Source organism: Triturus cristatus, chromosome 11 (assembly GCF_964204655.1).
Source record: "Triturus cristatus chromosome 11, aTriCri1.1, whole genome shotgun sequence".
Taxonomy (NCBI): domain Eukaryota; kingdom Metazoa; phylum Chordata; class Amphibia; order Caudata; family Salamandridae; genus Triturus; species Triturus cristatus.
Window position 1 is genome coordinate 1107662554 of NC_140594.1, and position 21186 is coordinate 1107683739.

A 21186-nucleotide genomic window follows, 5' to 3' on the forward strand; every position below is an offset into this window, starting at 1 on the left:
GGGACAGAGTCAAGGTCACTAGCCAGTGACCACGTGGAACCAGGAAGGAACCAGACGATGTCGTGAAGAGTTGCAGGCAAGGTGAAGCTTGTCGCTGCAGCCAGGAGGACCAGGAAGCGTCGAGGACGACCAGGACCAGGAGGCGAGCTGTCCCACGAAGGCTCTTGCTGTCGGCGGCGTCGAAGCTGGGCTAGGACTCACCAAGCCTTGGCAAGCGGAACCCAAGAAGAACGGAGGACGGAGGACTTGCTTCAGGAGCAGACCAGGAAGGTCTGGGGTGCTTCTTCTTTGCAGAGAAGCGGGAGCCAGTCTGGAGGAGCCAAACCAGCGCAGAAGATTTCGGGATGCGTCGTCACAAAGGCCACTAGCCAGCAGGCAAGCAACCGGACAGACGCGGCAAGCAGGAAAATGCTGAAGGGCCCCACGCAGGACTCGTTGAGTGTGGGGGGCTGGTCTTCGGTGCAGATGGTGCTTGGGGGTGGGGCTTCTCAATCCCCGGTGCACAACTTCGAGGGTACCTCAGAAGCTGCGCTTTAAGTTACTAGCCACTTTTTCCAGGTAGCCGGTCCCACGTCGCTCGTCGCCTCCACGGATCTCAGCTCTGCTGCAGATGTGGATGAGGGTCGGAGAAGTCTGAGAGCCAAGGCTCTGGTCGGGCTCTGCAGTCGGTTCCTCGTGGAACGTTCACAAAGCAAAGGGTAGTCTCTTGATGGTGCCTGTTTGCACAGGGTAGCCACTCCTTGGCCACAAGGGAGATTCTTCAGTCTTCAGAATGTCGAAGGTCCAGAGTTTCTGTTCAAGATTGCAGGTTCAGGATAATCTAAAGTCTTGAGGCCCAACTCCCACTCTTATACTAATCTGGGGGGCTGGGATACCTGCTAGGTCACGCCTTATGGGTGGGACCTGGGAGGGGGTGGTTACACCCACTTCCCTTTGTCCAGTTTCGCGCCAGAGCTGGGGCTGGAGTGCCCCAGCACCGGTTTGAACTGGACTATGCAAGGAACACCTTGTGTGCCCCAGGCATGTCTCATTCCTTTCAGCCCACCCTGCCCCAATACACTAAAGGCTGTCTGGGGAGGTGCTAGCACCTCCCCAAGCAGGAAACCTATTGTCCAGGCCTCCCTGGCTGGGATCACTCCCAGCTGCAGGAGGTCTGACTTGTGTCGTGGCAGCAGCATCCATTTTGTGATGCTGAGGCTTTGGTCAGAGGCTAACAGTGAAGTATGATTTTAACATGTCTTTCCCTCTAGAAGGGGGGAATAATATCCTCATGTCCAGAAATGGTATGGGGGTATTATTCCACAGTGTTAGACACCTTACACGACATGTTTCGATAAAGCCAAACCATAGTTACCATAACCGTCTAAGATTATAAGGTACTTTAAGAGTATATGGTAGGCTACATCAAAAAACAGCTATAAGGACATGGTTCCGAAAGCTGCAGCCAGGCTCAGCTCATGCTAGAGACCCATCTCACATGTTACCAAGCACTCTGCCTCCAGGATTGTTAAGGCCTGCCATAGGAGTGACTGATAGGTACACATGTGTCTATATGAAAGTTAGGTATAGGAATACTACACCTAAGCAAGGGGTGATTACACGACCTTGCCCCAGCTGAGTGATCAGCCAGTTGTGTCAAGAATGGAAGGCCAGGCCAGGGGTGGCATAATACATGCTGCAGCCCCTGGTAGGCCTAGGGTACACCTATGCCCTGGGTACCTAGGGTACACTGTACAGGGGCCAATAAGGTGATCCTATCCAAATGGGTTATGCACCTAAAGTACATAGTATTAATTTAGAGAGAGAACAGCAGGGCTGTGGGTCTGATTAGCAGGCCCACAGCCACATCTAAGTCGAAAACCAGATAAGCAAAAGCAAAAAAGTGGGGGTGAACATAGAAAGCAGACCCTACTCTCCTACACAACCCCCCCCCCCCAAACTTAGGGACATTAAACTAACCTTGACCAGTTGAGTCTTCATGTTCTAAGTGGAAATATCTGGAGAGTCCATCTGCATTGGCATGGTCAGTCCCAGGTCTATGTTCCACTGTGAAGTCCATCCCCTGTAGGGAAATGGACCACCTAAGAAGTTTGGGATTTTCACCCTTCATCTGATTTAGCCACAAGAGGGGCTTATGGTCTGTCTGAATCTTGAAGTGAGTGCCAAACAAGTATGGCCTCAGCTTCTTCAGGGCCCAAACCACAGCAAAGGCCTCCCTCTGAATAGCTGACCAACGTTTCTCTCTAGGGGTCAGCCTTCTACTTATAAAAGCAATGGGCTGGTCTTGACCATCTACATTCAGTTGTGAAAGAACAGCTCCCACACCTAACTCAGAAGCATCTGTCTGGACAATGAACTCTTTGGAGTAGTCTGGACTTTTCAGAATAGGTGCACTGCACATGGCCTGCTTCAGGTCATCAAATGCTTTTTGACAGCTTACTGTCCACTGAACTTTCTTTGGCATCTTCTTGGAGGTCAAGTCATTAAGTGGTGTCACTATGGACCCATAGTTCTTAACAAACTTTCTGTAGTACCCAGTCAGGCCCAAGAAAGCTCTGACCTGAGTCTGGGTAGTTGGAGGAGCCCAGTCCTTTATGGTCTGGATCTTGCTCTCCAGTGGTTGAACCTGACCCCCACCAACTAGGTGGCCCAGGTATACAACCTTGCTCTGCCCTATCTGGCACTTAGTGGCCTTGATAGTGAGGCCTGCCTTGTGCAGGGCCTCTAAAACATTCCTCAGGTGGACCAGGTGACAGGTGGAGCTAAAGACCGCAATATCATCAAGATAAGCTGCACAATAGTCATCCAACCCAGTAAGGACTTGATTCACCAGCCTTTGGAAAGTGGCAGGTGCATTCTTCAAACCAAAGGGCATTACCACAAATTGATAATGTCCTCCTGGGGTCGAGAAAGCAGTTTTGGCCTTTGCACTCTCAGCTAGTCTGATTTGCCAGTAGCCTGCTGTTAGGTCAAATGTGCTCAAAAACGTAGCAGCTGCCAGTCTGTCAATGAGCTCATCTGCCCTAGGTATTGGGTGGGCATCTGTCCTAGTGACAGCATTGAGACCTCTGTAGTCTACGCAAAACCTCATCTCTCTCTTACCACCCTGGGTGTGAGGTTTTGGCACAAGAACTACAGGACTAGCCCAAGGGCTCTCTGAAGGTTCAATGACTCCCAGCTCCAACATCTTTTGTACCTCAACTTTTATGCAGTCCCTGACATGGTCAGGTTGCCTGTAGATTTTACTCTTCACAGGCAGACTGTCACCAGTGTCCACCTCATGGGTGCACCAGTTTGTCTGACTTGGGGTCAGAGAGAACATATGTCTGTAGGATTGCAGAACTTGCCTGCAGTCCTGTTGCTGATGGACAGTGAGGCTGTCAGAAAAGACCACACCATCAACTGAGCCATCATCAGGGTTCTGAGTCAACAGGTCTGGGAGAGGGTCACTCTCTTCCTCCTGCCCCTCATCTGTAGCCATGAGTAGCCCCATGTCTGCCCTGTCAACATATGCCTTCAATCTGTTGACATGAAGCACCCTGTGGGGGCTTCTGGGAGTCCCAAGGTCCACCAAGTAGGTGACTTCTCCCTTTTTCTCAACAATAGTGTGGGGTCCAGACCATTTGTCTTGGAGTGCTGCTGGGGCCACTGGCTCCAACACCCACACTTTCTGTCCTGGCTGGTAAACAGTCAGTACAGCCTTTTGGTCATGCCAAGCTTTTTGGAGTTCTTGGCTTGCCTCAAGGTTTTTAGAAGCCTTCTTCATATACTCTGCCATCCTGGAGCGGAGACCAAGTACATAATCCACTATGTCTAGTTTGGGTTGTCTGAGAGGTCTCTCCCATCCTTCCTTCACCAAACACAGGGGTCCTCTTACAGGATGCCCAAACAAAAGCTCAAAAGGGCTGTGGCCAACCCCCTTTTGTGGGACCTCTCTGTAAGCAAACAGAAGGCAGGGTAAAAGGATGTCCCATCTTCGCCTAAGCTTGTCTGGTAACCCTTTTATCATTCCCTTTAGGGTCTTGTTGAATCTCTCAACAAGCCCATTGCACTGTGGGTGATGGGGTGTGGTGAATTTGTAGTTCACACCACACTCCTTCCACATTGCAGTCAAGTATCATGCCATGAAGTTGGTACCTCTGTCAGAAATGACCTCCTTTGGAAAGCCCACTCTGGAGAATACTCCAAGCAGGGCCCTTGCCACAACAGGAGCTGTTGTGGTCCTCAGGGGAATTGCTTCTGGGTACCTGGTGGCATGGTCCACTATCACCAGTATGAATCTGTGCCCAGATGCTGTTTGTGGGTCCATTGGTCCTACAATATCTATGCCCACTCTTTCAAAGGGAACCCCCACCACATGTAGTGGTATGAGGGGGGCCTTTGTGGTGCCACCTGATTTGCCACTGGCTTGGCAGGTGACACAGGAGCGACAAAACTCCTTGGTATCTTCTGACATATGGGGCCAGTGAAAGTGAGGGACAAGCCTGTCCCAAGTCTTGTTCTGTCCTAAATGTCCTGCAAGGGGAATATCATGGGCCAAGGTGAGAAGGAAGCCCCTGAACTTCAGTGGTATGACCAACCTCCTGGATGCACCAGGCTTGGGGTCTCTAGCCTCTGAATACAGTAGCCCTTCATCCCAATACACTCTATGGGTACCTTGAGCATTCCCTGCAGCCTCAGCAGCAGCCAGCTGTCTGAGGGGTTCAAGAGAGGGGCAGTCTAATTGAGCCTGCCTCAGATCTGCCCTTGAAGGTCCCCCTGTCCCAAGAAACTCAACCTGATCAGGTTCAAGTTCTTCTAGGACAGTTCCTTCAGGGCTCTCAGAATCATCCTCCTGGGAGGGCTGATCCACCACCTGAGGCAGGGGGGAAGGCACAGCCTTAACCCTACTGCTCTTTCTCTTGGGTTGTGACTGGTCCATAGTTTCAGGATCCAGCACTTGTTCAGTGTTGCACTTTTTGGCCTGTGACCTGGTCACAGCAAGGACATGTGCATCTATCCCCAGCATTTCTGCATGGGTCCTATACTCCACTTCAGACCAAACTGAAGTTTCAAGATCATTGCCCAGTAAACACTCTACAGGAAGGTCTGAACTAACAACAACTTTCTTGAGGCCAGTTACCCCTCCCCAGGAGAAGTTAACAATAGCCACACTATGGGAGGTAGTGGCATTGCTAGCGTTGGTCACTAGGTAATTCTCACCTAGTATGATCTGTCCAGGGTCCACAAAAGCAGGTGTCACCATTGTGACACTAGCCCCAGTGTCCCTGTAGGCCTGAGCCATTCTTTGGTTGATAAAAGGTGTGTCTGTCTGTACTTGCCCAGGTTACTGGGGCCTACAGTAGAGGACAAAGCTAAGTCCCCATCACAGATCAGAACAGCCTGAGTAGGTACTCTGACTAGGCCAGAATCCTCCTCAGTTCCCAGGGTTAACCCTACTACACCCTTTTGCTGGGAACCACCACTTACAGCTGAACTAGGGGGTACAGTTGCCTTAGGGGCAATGGTGGCTGGGGGCTTATCCTTTTTGGTGCACTCACTAAACCAATGTGAGTTGGACTTACAATAGTTGCACCATGGTTTCTTTTGGCCATCTTTCTTTTTAACCTTTTTGGGACCACCCTCCCCCTGAGCCTTTTGGGGGCCTGGTGAAGACTTCTGGTCTTTTTGTTTCTGCTCATTACCCTTCTGGTCTGCCTTTTTCTGATCACCGCCCTGGTTCTGGTTTTTCTGCTTAACTCTAGTCCTGACCCATCTATCTGCCTTCTTTCCCAATTCTTGGGGAGAAGTCAGATCAGAATCAATCAGGTGTTGATGCAATAGCTGGTTTTGACAGTTGTTAAGTATTTGTTCTCTCATGATCAAATTATACAATCCTGTATAGTCCTTAACCTTACTTCCCAATAGCCAGCCTTCCAGAGCCTTAGTGGCACAATCTACAAAGTCAGTCCAGTCCTGAGTCTGTGTCTTCTGGGTATCCCTGAACAACAACCTGTATTGTTCAGTGGTTAGGCCAAACCCATCAATCAGAGCACTCTTCAGGACAGTGTAATTATCTGCATCCTCATCACTAACTGAGGAGCTGGTCTCTTCCTTTCTCAGAGAAGGAGAGCCACAAGATAGCTGCCCACTGACTTTGGGGTACCTGCTGTACTTTGCAAGCCCTCTCCAAAGCAGTTATCCATTTGTGGATGTCATCCCCACACTTGTAGGGAGGGACAATCTTGCTCAGGTTTCTATTATCATAGTGCCTGTCTCTATCTCTAGGAATGTTGCTGCCACCAGTGGGTTCTGACCCACTTAACTTTTGCTCTCTAGCCAGAGCAAGCTTCTCCTTGGCAAGGGCAAGTTCTTCCCTCTGAATCCTCAGATTAGCCTCCCTCATTCTGGCTTCATGCTCCTTTCTCTCAGGTGAAGTCATTCCCCTGTGAGAGGAAGCATTGGAGATGCTAGAGACATGGGAGTGGATGGATTCCCTTGAAGGGGATCTGTCCCTCCTGCTTCTCTGTGAAAGCCTACTTGTGGGTCTGTATGGGGGGATCCCATGCACACTCCCATGTAAGCTTAGGTTAGCCTGGCTAAGTCTTCCTACTTGGCCCTGGCTGCCTACCTCCCCATCTGAAGCCCCATCTGACTCCTCTGTGGTGGGTAGACCCTCCTCTGTACCTAGGGTATCTGCCTGAGAGGCCCTAAGAGTATCATACTCCTCTAGGAGCTGTCCTAACTGAAGGAGGGTAGGGTTTGCACCCTGTTTTATTCCTCTGGAGGTACACAAATGTCTCATCTCCTGGAATGTTAAGGTATCATACCTAGAGGGGGTCTTCTGCAGACCTGCCCCTCCTGAGAGAGCATCTACTTGATCTCCTCCCAGAGGCATGATCTAGTGAGGGTGTGGTGTGTGCACCTACCTACACTAGTTGTTTCTACTAAACCTCTCTAGTAGTTGTAGTCAGGGTGTGTTACTCCCTTCAACCTACCACTACTAAGTCCAGTAGGACTTAAGTATTATAAACTATGTTATATGTACCTAGACAATATCTGTGTGATCTTTCAATTTAGTATCTCAAGATTACAATGGTATTACAACAGCAAGCTCAGATCCCAACCGCTGCTCACCAATGTGAGAAGTTGGCCTGATGTATGATGTCACTAGTTATAGTGTACACCTTATATCAGTCCAAATACCCTTATGGTGATTGGTTGTAAAGTCAACCTTATAGACCAGCTATCCTAGTGGTAGCATGGACAAGAGCAGTCTTAGGCTAAACTCTGAATGGCATGTGAAGCCAGCTGTGATACCATATATAATCCCTTGAATACCAAATGAAAGGACACCACAACAGATATATATATAAAATAAAGTGTATTTATTCTAAGCAACCCTCAGCACTCTTTATGAGATTAGAGGTAAGTACAACACAGTCTTATTTAAGCATACATTAAGTCACACAGGTAAGTAATACAGTTAGGCCCTAGGGGCCACGCAAACCATATACTAAGTAAGTGGTATAAGGACCACTGTCACGGAAATAGAATAGGCCTAGGCCTAGGGAATCGCTGGGGCTACACTACACTAGCAACAGTTAGGAAGTGGGAGGCCCACGGGATTCGTATGCAGAGTGGAAACACTCACGCGTAATGCGTAAAAGTCACTAGCAATAGTACAGTTTAGAAATAGATAGATTTAGGACACTTCCGGAGTAGCTAGGAAGTTGAGACTTGAAACTTAGACACTAGGATAGTCACTATCCTGATGAGCACCGGAGTACCCAAGTTACCTAGCCCACAGGCTGCGGGTGCATAGGGTTGAAGTTGCGTCGGGTTTCGTCGTCGACTCCTATGGATGCCTGAAGAAAGATGCTGACAGGCAGTCAGTGAAGAGTGTCCGGTGGATCCCAAGGCTGGGATCAAGAAGAGAAGAGACCTGCAAGCAGAGGGGACAGAGTCAAGGTCACTAGCCAGTGACCACGTGGAACCAGGAAGGAACCAGACGATGTCGTGAAGAGTTGCAGGTGAAGGTGAAGCTTGTCGCTGCAGCCAGGAGGACCAGGAAGCGTCGAGGACGACCAGGACCAGGAGGCGAGCTGTCCCACGAAGGCTCTTGCTGTCGGCGGCGTCGAAGCTGGGCTAGGACTCACCAAGCCTTGGCAAGCGGAACCCACGAAGAACGGAGGACTTGCTTCAGGAGCAGACCAGGAAGGTCTGGGGTGCTTCTTCTTTGCAGAGAAGCGGGAGCCAGTCTGGAGGAGCCAAACCAGCGCAGAAGATTTCGGGATGCGTCGTCACAAAGGCCACTAGCCAGCGGGCAAGCAACCGGACAGACGCGGCAAGCAGGAAAATGCTGAAGGGCCCCACGCAGGACTCGTTGTGTGGGGGGCTGGTCTTCGGTGCAGATGGTGCTTGGGGGTGGGGCTTCTCAGTCCCCGGTGCACAACTTCGAGGGTACCTCAGAAGCTGCGCTTTAAGTTACTAGCCACTTTTTCCAGGTAGCCGGTCCCACGTCGCTCGTCGCCTCCACGGATCTCAGCTCTGCTGCAGATGTGGATGAGGGTCGGAGAAGTCTGAGAGTCAAGGCTCTGGTCGGGCTCTGCAGTCGGTTCCTCGTGGAACGTTCACAAAGCAAAGGGTAGTCTCTTGATGGTGCCTGTTTGCACAGGGTAGCCACTCCTTGGCCACAAGGGAGATTCTTCAGTCTTCTTCTTTCGTCGAATGTCGAAGGTCCAGAGTTTCTGTTCAAGATTGCAGGTTCAGGATAATCTAAAGTCTTGAGGCCCAACTCCCACTCTTATACTAATCTGGGGGGCTGGGATACCTGCTAGGTCACGCCTTATGGGTGGGACCTGGGAGGGGGTGGTTACACCCACTTCCCTTTGTCCAGTTTCGCGCCAGAGCTGGGGCTGGAGTGCCCCAGCACCGGTTTGAACTGGACTATGCAAGGAACACCTTGTGTGCCCCAGGCATGTCTCATTCCTTTCAGGCCACCCTGCCCCAATACACTAAAGGCTGTCTGGGCAGGTGCTAGCACCTCCCCAAGAAGGAAACCTATTGTCCAGGCCTCCCTGGCTGGGATCACTCCCAGCTGCAGGAGGTCAGACTTGTGTCGTGGCAGCAGCATCCATTTTGTGATGCTGAGGCTTTGGTCAGAGGCTAACAGTGAAGTATGATTTTAACATGTCTTTCCCTCTAGAAGGGGGGAATAATATCCTCATGTCCAGAAATGGTATGGGGGTATTATTCCAGTGTTAGACACCTTACACGACATGTTTCGATAAAGCCAAACCATAGTTACCATAACCGTCTAAGATTATAAGGTACTTTAAGAGTATATGGTAGGCTACATCATAGAACAGCTATAAGGACATGGTTCCGAAAGCTGCAGCCAGGCTCAGCTCATGCTAGAGACCCATCTCACATGTTACCAAGCACTCTGCCTCCAGGATTGTTAAGGCCTGCCATAGGAGTGACTGATAGGTACACATGTGTCTATATGAAAGTTAGGTATAGGAATACTACACCTAAGCAAGGGGTGATTACACGACCTTGCCCCAGCTGAGTGATCAGCCAGTTGTGTCAAGAATGGAAGGCCAGGCCAGGGGTGGCATAATACATGCTGCAGCCCCTGGTTGGCCTAGGGTACACCTATGCCCTGGGTACCTAGGGTACACTGTACAGGGGCCAATAAGGTGATCCTATCCAAATGGGTTATGCACCTAAAGTACATAGTATTAATTTAGAGAGAGAACAGCAGGGCTGTGGGTCTGATTAGCAGGCCCACAGCCACATCTAAGTCGAAAACCAGATAAGCAAAAGCAAAAAAGTGGGGGTGAACATAGAAAGCAGACCCTACTCTCCTACAAAGACACCAACTGCTTTGGCCCCAGCCCTACCGGCCTGTCGACTCTCGAACCTGCACCAGCGTGGCATCTCTCGTGGCCAGCAACCTCACCAACCCCGGAGGACCTGGCTACCTTTTGGCTCTAAGCCCCTGGGACTCCCATGAGTAGAGGCTCTACTCAAGAAACCTAATTTTAACCCCTGGCAGCAGCCCGGAACCGCGGACCCAACACACTCTGCACCAGCCAAGCCTGGCCAGTGCCGGAGTGGACAAAGACCCTTAGGACGACCCCACGGCGACTGACACAGAGTCCGGCCCCCAAGGACCCCCCTCGACATCCCGGAAGAAGCCTGCAGCCTCAGAACCAAGTGCCACCCCAACCGCGATCAACCAGAGGGTAAGATTCCTGACGTCAAAAGGCACCCCTGCACCCGGCGCCCTGCGGCCCCCTGTGCCCAATCCCGGGGTACCCACCTAACCTACAACTACCCAACTTACCCCTCGAAGTGGTGGTGGCACCGGAAACCTCCTCGTCCCCGAGCCTGCAGCCTTTTTCCAAACCGGAACATTCCCATTGAGCGCCCGAAGGCTCAAAAGCACCCTGCACCCAGCCGCCCGAGTGGCCCTGGCAGTGCACTCTCTACACTAACTTACTTCCCCACTTGCCCTGAGTAAGTGACCAGGAGCCCAGCTCCCACAGCCGCGTGGCTTGCCAGACAGCAGCCACCAACCAAGGCCCCCCCTATCCCTCATAGGATAACATTGGGCCTAACTCACTCTGCACCCGGCCGTCCTGAAACCGCTGAGGGTGAACCAACTGTACCTACCTGACACTGGGGGACCCCTGAGTCTATGCCCGGAATTTCAACTCCGCCAGTCGAGTACTTACCCTTAAACCGCTAACTTCATTTTCCTCATAGGGTAACATTGACTGGCTTTTTCTTCAAAAATCTTTTAAGTGTGAACTTTTCAAAACTGTAAAAATTCACCAAAAATCAGCCAAGTGACAAAAACGAATTTACTCACCTGTTCCTGGGTGAGATCCCAGTGCTGGATCTTGGTGCCCAGCCCTGACCCTGAAAAGTACTCATAACTATACTTACCTCCAACTCCTTTTTCTCCCATAGGAAACCATGGTCTGCTTTTCTGTGAAATTTCTTCTAAGTGTCTATTTTTGCAAATTTGAAATATTCTTTTAAAATCGTACCATTTCTGCAAACGAAATTACTTACCTGTTTTTGATAAGGACCCCAGTCCTGGGTCTAGGTACCCAGACCTGGATTACTAAAGTAACGATAAAGTACTCTACCTGCAATTTGAATTTCTTGCCATAGAGATCCATTGAATGTTTTCTTTGAAATATTTTCTAAGTGCTAACTTTTGAAACAGCTAAATATTATTTAAAAATCATTATAGTTAACTCGACTTTCATCACTTGATTCTGAATACTGACCCAAGGCTGGATCTAGGGGCCAGACCTGGAATTCCAAAAGTAATCTGAAAAGTAATTTATTACAAATAACCTGAATTTACCATTGAGCTCAATGCATTGTTATGTTTAGGAAATAGGATTGTTTATTGCAACCAACTGTGATTGTTTACACAAATGTATTGCTTAAGACAAAAGTATTAATATTCAACCTCTCATTCTGAGAAAGTATATTTTTACCCCCTTTATGGTTCTAAAAATAAAACAAGCATATATTTTATATATATAAACCATTGGCCTAGAGTTCAGTTATTGAGTGTGTGAAACCATTTGCTGACTGAGTGTGTACAATAAATGCTTTACACTGTCCTCTGGTACTGCCTTACTGCTCGACCAAGCTACCACTTTTGAGAGTAAGGTCATACCTAACTTTGACCTCTATCAGCCTCTGGGGGACTGTGGACTCTGTACACCCTGTACCTATTAGTGAACAGTATATACAGAGCCACTTTCTCACACGGGGCCAAAGAACTGCAGGATTGATCTTGGGTAAGGCCCGGAGGCGATCCCTCGACCGGAGCCGTAGAATGACGCACTTCGATAGCCTCCGTTTCGACGGGTAGGCCCTGCCAGAGCTATCTTCTTCGGCCCCAAAGGCCTCATCGTAGTCTCCTACCTCATCGTCTGCTTCTTCCCTGTGAAAAAGCGCTTCATCGGCGTCTTCCGATCGGGAATCGTGTTCGGAAGCGGGGCTGTAGTTCGTGTCTTCCACGCTTTCAACATCTTCGTCCTCGGTGCTGAAGATGTTTGCCGGGGCCGGTGCCGATTGCTGCGCTTCTAATCTCGCTGCCAGTCGATTCCGGAGAGTTTTCTTGGATCGGAATCGGGCACAGGCCATACATTTAGATTCGCCGTGATCCGGCGAGAGGCATTTGTTGCACACCGGGTGGACGTCGATATGTGGCGTGGCAAACAGGACACCGTTTGAATGGGGTCCTCGATTCCATCGTCGATGTAAGGTCGATGATTGGATTAAACGGAGCCGAAAAACTCGAAGAAGTTTGCTAAACTAAGCAAGAAAGCTGTCGATACCGACGAAAACTAAAGGCCTTTTGGCCTTAAACTAATTTTTCCTAACTTGAGCTAAGATAAGCACATCCGAACCCAATGGCGGAAAAAAACAATCTGAGGATGGAGAGGATGCCCATGCGCACTGTGGTCCAGGGGAGGAGTCACCTATCTCAGGATACTTCGAAGACTCTTCCAGGACAACAACGTGCAAACATCCGGACCAAACACTAGGCGGCGATCTATGCACAGATATGAATTCAGCAGCCCACATGCCTCGAACCCATTTGTCTGTTAGAATTTGCCATTCCTGAAGGAAACGTCTCAGCCTGCCGCCTACCGGTGTTGCATGCTCGTTGGCGTTTGGTCTGTGTAACCCTCTCGTTTTGGATCTTCTGTGCTCTACCCTCGGAGAGATCTTGTGAGTGAGCACTCCCCTCCAGGCGAAGTCACTTCGAGGTGGGCTGTTCTCAACCTCTTCATCTTTACTCTCGTTTGTTCCCCCTACTGCGAAAGGACTGGCCCAGAGGCTGGTACTGCCAGTTTGGTTTCTGCTGCCCCGGCTGTCTGTGATTGTCGCCTTGATGGCCCTGCTGGAATGTCTGGTGTGACGTTCCCAGCTGGTTTCCTCCCCTTCCGTAAGATCTCCGTGTCGGAGTACCTTGCCGTTTCGTTCTCCTTTTTGAGCTGTGTGAGTTCATCCACTGGTGCTCCGAACAGCGTTTCTCCGTTGAAAGGGGTGTTCAGGATGTTCTGGACTTTTTGCTTGAAGCCTGAGATCCTGAGCCAGGCTTGCCTTCTTTCTGTTATTCCTATTGCCATCAACCTGCTTGATGTTTCTGCTCCATCCAAGGCTGTTTTAAGGCAAGAATTCGCTATATTCTTTCCTTCCTCGACTAGATGCGAAGCTCTTTGTTGGTATTGTTCAGGGAGGTGCTTGATTAGTTCTCCCATTTCGTCCCAATGTTGGTATTGGTGCCTGTACAGTAGGGCATTGGAGTTCGCCATGCACCAGTGCATCGCCACGTTTCTCTCAATTTTCCTCCCAGTCAGGTCCATCCTCCTGCTTTCCTCGTCTGGTGATGGTCCAGAGGTAGCCGGGACATTAGCCTTTTTTCTGACAGTAGATGCAATGATAGAATCCGCTGTGACAGATCCTTTGATGTATGGAGGGTCCTGGAGGAGTGTTCATATTTTTTTCTACGTCCTGGGTGTGATGGACCTACATGTAGCTGGGTCCTTGAACACCTCCTTCCCCTGGTTCATGACACTCTGTAGCATGGGGAGGAACTGGCTCCTCGTTTGGATGGGGAGCAGTGTCTCCAGTAAAGTCTGCTTTTGGCTTTTCTTCCTCCAGCTTAACGCCAAAAGCTGCTGCTGCGCTTTTGACGACCATATTGTAAGCCCCAATGTCATCTGGCTGCGAAGGCCTCGAAGGGTAAGTCTCCACGGGCTCTTCTGGATTTTCGGCGTCAAGGTCCTGCCACTCCAGGTCCTGTGTCGTCGACAGCGCCGAGCTGTAGTTCGATTGTTGTTCCTCATATTCCTCTCCCTCATCGTAAAGGTCCTCTTCCTCATCTCCGAGAGTCTTCGACAGTTCTTCGGCCTCGAACTCTTCCTGTTCCTCGACTTCAACGATGATAGACGGTGGTTTCGTTGGAATTGTGAATTTTCTCATCAAACTCCTTTTTCCTTTGAAGGATGCTCTCCATTTCTGCCTCGAGTCTCCTCCTCCTCTTTTCCATTTCGGAGGCATGTTCGGCGTCGAGCGCTGGTCTTTTCGATGGAGCCGTCGTCAACGCGAGCGCCCAAGTTCTTGGCTTTGCTTCGACGACCTTTGCTTTTCGCCGGTCTTTGGCACCTGGGAGTCCTCCTCGAAGGATCCGCCGTGCCTTTCGTCCTTGGATCCACTCGCGGTCGTCGAAATTTTCGGCGCCAGTGTTACTTTCGAGGACTTCGACAGTTTTTCGAGAGTCTGACTCTGTTTTTCGGGGCCCTGTCGAGGGTTTAGTGTTCGACGTCTCTCCTACCTTGTCAGACGTTTTCTTATCGGCGACGTGGTCTTACTCGTCGGTGGAGAGGCCCAGTTCGTACAGCGTCGGGGACTGTCCCTTATCCTCCATGTTGTAGTTGGCTCTCCTCTGTCTCTCTCTCACCCGGAGTGTCTTCGGTGTGAAGGCGGAACAGGCGTTGCAGTCTTTGCTGTCGTGGTCGACTGGCAGGCAAAGGTTGCAGACCGGGTGTTGGTCCTTCTGCGCGTACTTATGGTGGCAGTTACGGCCGAATTTAAAGGGTGTCTTAACCATTCCTGCGCTCAGTGCCCTGAGTGCGCATTCTCCGTTGGACGTCGAAGACCTCGAGGTTCTCCTCCGTCGTAGTCACGGCTCGTTGATCTTCCTTCTGTAGTCTTCCTCCACTTCTTCGATGAAACTCTTGCTTTGTCTTCTTTTCTTCGCAAAACACTCTGGAGCTTCACGTTGACGATCCAGACCCAACGGCGGAAAAAAGAATCTGAAGATGGCGCCCCGAGGTGGGACTTCCGCAGGAAGCATGATGTCACGAGAAGTACACCAAATGGTGGGACGTCAACGCCCACCTGGGCTACCAAAAAATAAAAAAAATAAAGACAGACTACGATTCCGGACCCAACCACCAGACCGCGGAATAATGCACAGCATAGTGAATCCAGAAAGATTCACGCTGCAAAACGTTAAACTTCCATTGAACTCAATGCATTAATGTGATTGAAATAGTGTTGCCTATTGCAACAACCTGTAACTTTCTACAAAAGCCAATTGCATACTGCAAAAGTATTTACCTAAAGCATCTCATTCTGAGAAAGTATATTTTAATACCTATTGTTGGTTCTAAAATAAAACATTTTTATATAAACCATTGACCTAGAGTGCAGTTCTGGAGTGTGCGAGACCATTTGCTGACTGAGTGTGTACAACAAATGCTTTACACAGTCCTCGGATACTGCCTTACTGCTCGACCAAGCTACCACTTTAGAGAGTAAGGTTATATCTAACTTTAGTAACAACAAAACAACGTGGAAGAAGGTCCAAGGGAAAGATTAAAGACCAGCAGGTTGTGAATCCCCTAAATTAAATCACTATAACACTGGACAACCCGGGTCTGGTGCTGAGTCAACAAAGATAAACAAAAAGCATATTCACTAGTTCCGACATCTCTAGTTAGAGAAGAACCCTTTAGGGAACAGAACCCATCAATCACCGAGGAGTCAGTGTGTTGTCATCATCTGGGTCTGCCTCTCTTAATGCACCGCACCAGGTCTAGATGGAACGACCTGGTTGCGAGTAAAGAGGAGTGACATACAAGGGTTGCAATCAGATCTCCACCAGATATGACGAAAGGTGAATTTCTCCTTCGCGTGAGAGGGGTTCTAAAAAGTGCAGCACTAAATCAAAAAAAGTGTGAATAAAAATGGCTAGAGAAACTCAAAAGTGCTTTAATTGGTAGAGTACCTCTGCCAGAATTAAAAGGCAAAATGGCAACTTAGCATAAATACATTGTCATTATGCTCATTGTCCATAGTATCTGGTCGACATGTTTCTGCCCACTGGGATCTAAATAGTATCAAGGGCATTCATCAGGACCTAATTTGCTGCTACTATGAAAAAGTGTGAAAGTATAAAATTATTATTATATTACAGACATTCCTACCACCGGTTGAACTCTGTGGATGTCAAAACCGGGTACCTAGGAAAGTAGAAAGACATAGATAAGAAAATGCGAAAAGCTATCAATGTTAACATGACCAGCAAACAACAGTATAAGTATACCGTCATAGAGAACACAAATTAGTGTTGGTTACATCCAAAAGTGTTTTAGATTGCACTTACCCCAGAATTCTGGGTGATACCCTCACCTCAACCTGGTGTCTACTCAGGGAAGGGGGCCCCGCTCTGATATGGGGGAGAAGAAAAAGAAACAGGGCTGTTGAAAACATGCCTAAATCTCTATGCTCCCCATCAAAAGTGACTAGAAAGTATAAAGTTTATCCATGTTTATATTACAAAGTAAGTGGAGGCACAAAGCATGGCCGTGATGTCCTTATAAATTACCCCTGACTACCAATCAGAAAAGAAAGAACTCTAGCAATTTATATAGTTTAAGAACCAATTGAAAGACCCAGAAGAGTCTTCTGGAAAGCGCTAATGTTTCGAACTCCTATGTTGTCAATAAAATGCTTCTAAGTGAGTAAAGCATTCTCAGAGTAAGAGCTTTTGCATTCTCAGAGTAAGAGCTACGCTTACCTCTCCGTCGGTACCCCTGGGCGGTCTATGAGTAAAGACCGGAGGTACCGACGTGAGCAAAAGGGAATGCTTTATAGTGTACCTGATCGCAAACAGTAAATAAATAAAAAAAATTCTGTAATTTTATTTATTTAGTGTGAGAAATCCAGTACAAATGCTCTGCAACATGAGAGATGTATTAGAACAGTGTTTCTAATACAACACATGCGCACTCTATCGCACTTTTAACGCATGCGCTATACTTTACATAGTCATTTGGGTCCTCACGCGGCTTTAAAACACCACAGGCTTTGCCGAGGTCACCCCTCTGTAACGGACGCACCTGTTTGCGATCAGGTACACTATAAAGCATTCCCTTTTGCTCACGTCGGTACCTCCGGTCTTTACTCATAGACCGCCCAGGGGTACCGACGGAGAGGTAAGCGTAGCTCTTACTCTGAGAATGCAAAAGCTCTTACTCTGAGAATGCTTTACTCACTTAGAAGCATTTTATTGACAACATAGGAGTTCGAAACATTAGCGCTTTCCAGAAGACTCTTCTGGGTCTTTCAATTGGTTCTTAAACTATATAAATTGCTAGAGTTCTTTCTTTTCTGATTGGTAGTCAGGGGTAATTTATAAGGACATCACGGCCATGCTTTGTGCCTCCACTTACTTTGTAATATAAACATGGATAAACTTTATACTTTCTAGTCACTTTTGATGGGGAGCATAGAGATTTAGGCATGTTTTCAACAGCCCTGTTTCTTTTTCTTCTCCCCCATATCAGAGCGGGGCCCCCTTCCCTGAGTAGACACCAGGTTGAGGTGAGGGTATCACCCAGAATTCTGGGGTAAGTGCAATCTAAAACACTTTTGGATGTAACCAACACTAATTTGTGTTCTCTATGACGGTATACTTATACTGTTGTTTGCTGGTCATGTTAACATTGATAGCTTTTCGCATTTTCTTATCTATGTCTTTCTACTTTCCTAGGTACCCGGTTTTGACATCCACAGAGTTCAACCGGTGGTAGGAATGTCTGTAATATAATAATATTTTTATACTTTCACACTTTTTCATAGTAGCAAATTAGGTCCTGATGAATGCCCTTGATACTATTTAGATCCCAGTGGGCAGAAACATGTCGACCAGATACTATGGACAATGAGCATAATGACAATGTATTTATGCTAAGTTGCCATTTTGCCTTTTAATTCTGGCAGAGGTACTCTACCAATTAAAGCACTTTTGAGTTTCTCTAGCCATTTTTATTCACACTTTTTTTGATTTAGTGCTGCACTTTTTAGAACCCCTCTCACGCGAAGGAGAAATTCACCTTTCGTCATATCTGGTGGAGATCTGATTGCAACCCTTGTATGTCACTCCTCTTTACTCGCAACCAGGTCGTTCCATCTAGACCTGGTGCGGTGCATTAAGAGAGGCAGACCCAGATGATGACAACACACTGACTCCTCGGTGATTGATGGGTTCTGTTCCCTAAAGGGTTCTTCTCTAACTAGAGATGTCGGAACTAGTGAATATGCTTTTTGTTTATCTTTGTTGACTCAGCACCAGACCCGGGTTGTCCAGTGTTATAGTATATCTAACTTTAGCCTCTGCCAAACCTCTGGGGACTGTGCACTCTGTACCTATTTAGGAACAGTATATACAGAGCCACTTTCTCACACACTGTTAAAACAAGAGGGGAAAAACACGGTTCTTAAAGAGGGAAAAAGCATTCAGTGAAAAGTTCAGCGCTGCATAATTCAAAAGAACACTAGATAATGAGGAGTCCAGTAACGTACATACAGCTACTTTGCTTCAGCTCAGTAAAAATGGATAAGTTGAATAAAAAAAAAAGCTAATGCCATGTGTATCTTTTTTTGTTCCTCAAAAGCAGGATCTAGATACCAGAAACACACATTTTTATATTTTATATTTTAAAAAAGGCCTTTGAAGTTCAAAGCATTGATCATCGCGCCTGTCACTTTTCAGGAGACAATCTAGCAGATCTATATCCATCTTAAAATAATCCACTGTTCCTTACAAAAAAGAAATCTATACTTTTAATACAGCCTCCCAATGACATTTCTATACTCTACAATGTTTCTCCTCATGTTGACATTTTAAAATTGTAAAACACTTACCGCTGAATCACTCTACCAGGATCTCGGTCTGAGGTTGGTTGCTGAAGTGCCGAAAATCTGTTTAAAGTGCTTGTTCCAGGGCGCCCAGGCTCAGGAGCTAAGCAATAAAACAATGACTTATGAGTTGCAACACTACATGATCAACAGGCAAAGAGCTGTGAAGAGATCCATCTGTGCATGCCTTGCAAAAGTGCCACCATCCATATCGATCTTACTTCAAGTATTAAGTGCCATTTCAATCGGAAAACTAGTAGCACCAAGTCACAAAAAATAGGTTGATGGTGCCAAAAGCCATTTAAGTGAACCATGAAGAATTCTACCACAAGTATTAAAAAGACTGCAAACCACGGCCTGAGGTCATGTGTGGATTAAGTTATTGTAATCCTGTGCCACAGGAAGGAAAATGCTACTTACCAGTATGCATCTATTCTTGGCATGTAAAGCTGCAGATTCGTATACTTTTGCATATTTCGCCATCTGGTGTTGGGCTCGGATGTTTGCACTTGTTTTTGTCGAAGAAGTCTTTGTAGTCACGAGGTAGGTGACTCCTCCCTAGGATGATAGTGAGCATGGGCATCAACTCCATCCTTCGATTGTTTTGCCATGAAGGGTTACGATGGAGTAGTAAGAAGTAGAAAGATGTCCATGTGTAATGTATCTTAGTAAGATGGTACTGGAACAGATAGATGTGAGAAAGTGCCCTCTCTCTTGCATGGTATGCCCCCACTTTTTGCTGAATTGCGGATGTACTTTGAGTGTGCCCTGGGCTCCTGCCAATCAGGTACCCTGGGTGTGCTCCTTCCCTAAAACTGTATTAAAGCCTAAAACCCAATTGGCATCTCTGGCCACGTCAACCCCTGTTAAATGGTACCATAGGTACCCAGGGCACTGACCAGAGAAGGCTACTAAGGGCTGCAGCACTTATTGTGCCACCCTTAGGAGCCCTGTACCCTGACACACACACACACTGACATTGCAGGCTGAGTGTCTGGGTGCAGAACAAAACAAAGATGGTATGGCACACATCCCTGTGTGCCATGCCCACAAACCACTGCCCTGGCATACATCAGTCACCCCTCTAGCTGGGTGCCCTATGCCAGTGGGGAGGGTACAGGTGCATGAGCCCTGTACCCCTACAGTGCCCAGGTCCATTCCTGGGCCCTGTAAGTGCAGTGCTGCCCTTAAGAGTATATGGTGCTGGGAGGTTGTCATTACGAACTCCACAGCCCCATAATGGCTGCACTGAAGACTGGGAAGTTTGGTATCAAACTTCTCAGCACATTAAACCCACACGGATGACAGTGTGGGATTTAATGTAAACTGCACGACAGAGGGCATCTTAGAGATGCCCCCTGAAACTTGATCAACTCCCAGTGACCTGACTGAGTGGCTGCGCAGGCTGCCACCACCAGACATGTTTCTGGACCCCTGGGTCGAGAGCTTGCGGCTCTCAGGCCCCCCCCCCCCCCCCCCCAGGATGAGCAGGGTTAACGAAGGAGAAGCTTCAAAGGCATGCCGCCTTTGTGAGCTTCTCCAGGGCACTTGCTGTACTCAGTAACTGGTCCCCACTGGTTCTACCCTCCACTTTGGGCATGAGACCCGGCGGGAAAAACTAAGTGAGGAAGAGAGGTGTGCTCACCTCTGCCAACTCCACCCCTAAGGTGGGGGAGGCGAGGTGAAGCACAACCTCGAGCCCCTGCCCTCTTGAGGATGGGGGGACCCAGCCAACCAGGGACAGGCTCCTGCACCCCCTCCCACTGGAGTGTGGCAGGATAGGGGGTGTACCCACCCCAGGAAAGGGACCCATTGGTCCCTGCCCTTTAACTGTAAAACCCCTAAATGTAATATTTAGGGGCACCCCGAACCTTCCTTCCTCCGATCCAACAACCACAAGAAAAGAAGGACGAGAAGACATGAAGAGCTAACAAGAGGGCGACGCCCACTGACTTGGCCCTAGCCCTACAGGCCTGTCTACCCTCGAATCTGCTCCTGCAAAATCCTGCCGTGTTCAGGGGCCAGCAACCTTAATGTGACACTGGCACCTGTATCCCTCAGAGCCTCTATCCTAGTTCCATTGATTCAAGGGTATTGTAAGTATTTCTTTAAGTTGGGTGGCCACACAGCTACAGTGCCAAACTCAACTTCCCCCTCTGAAACTAGAACTGCTTCAGTGTGCATCCTGATTTGCTCTGTGCACACTGTTGTTCCCATCTGTAGACTTGCTACCCCAGGAGTAGCTGTACTTGTTGAACTAGGGGCCTTGTTGTGAGGGCAAGACTTGTCTACAGTTAAGTGTCCCAACTTCTTGCAGTTGTTACACCAGGCCTTTGTGGGATCAAAGTTCTTCCCCCTAGAAGGCTGTGGCACATAGAGAGTAGTTTGGGACCCACCCCCCTGTGCAGGTTTTTGGGGCCCTTTGGAAGACCCAGACTTTTTAACTTGGGG

General features: G+C 48.5%; 1 protein-coding gene across 13 annotated transcripts in view; it reads right to left on the reverse strand.

Moving 5' to 3' along the window:
• LOC146786091 (eukaryotic translation initiation factor 4 gamma 1-like) overlaps positions 1–21186 on the reverse strand; it is a 1219153-nt gene that overhangs the window by 261373 nt on the left and 936594 nt on the right. For all 13 annotated transcript variants that reach the window (XM_085635575.1, XM_085635572.1, XM_085635570.1 and 10 more), the window contains one exon: positions 18742–18838. In XM_085635575.1, the coding sequence (XP_085491701.1) occupies positions 18742–18838 (97 nt within the window). The remainder of the gene's footprint in view (positions 1–18741; positions 18839–21186) is intronic.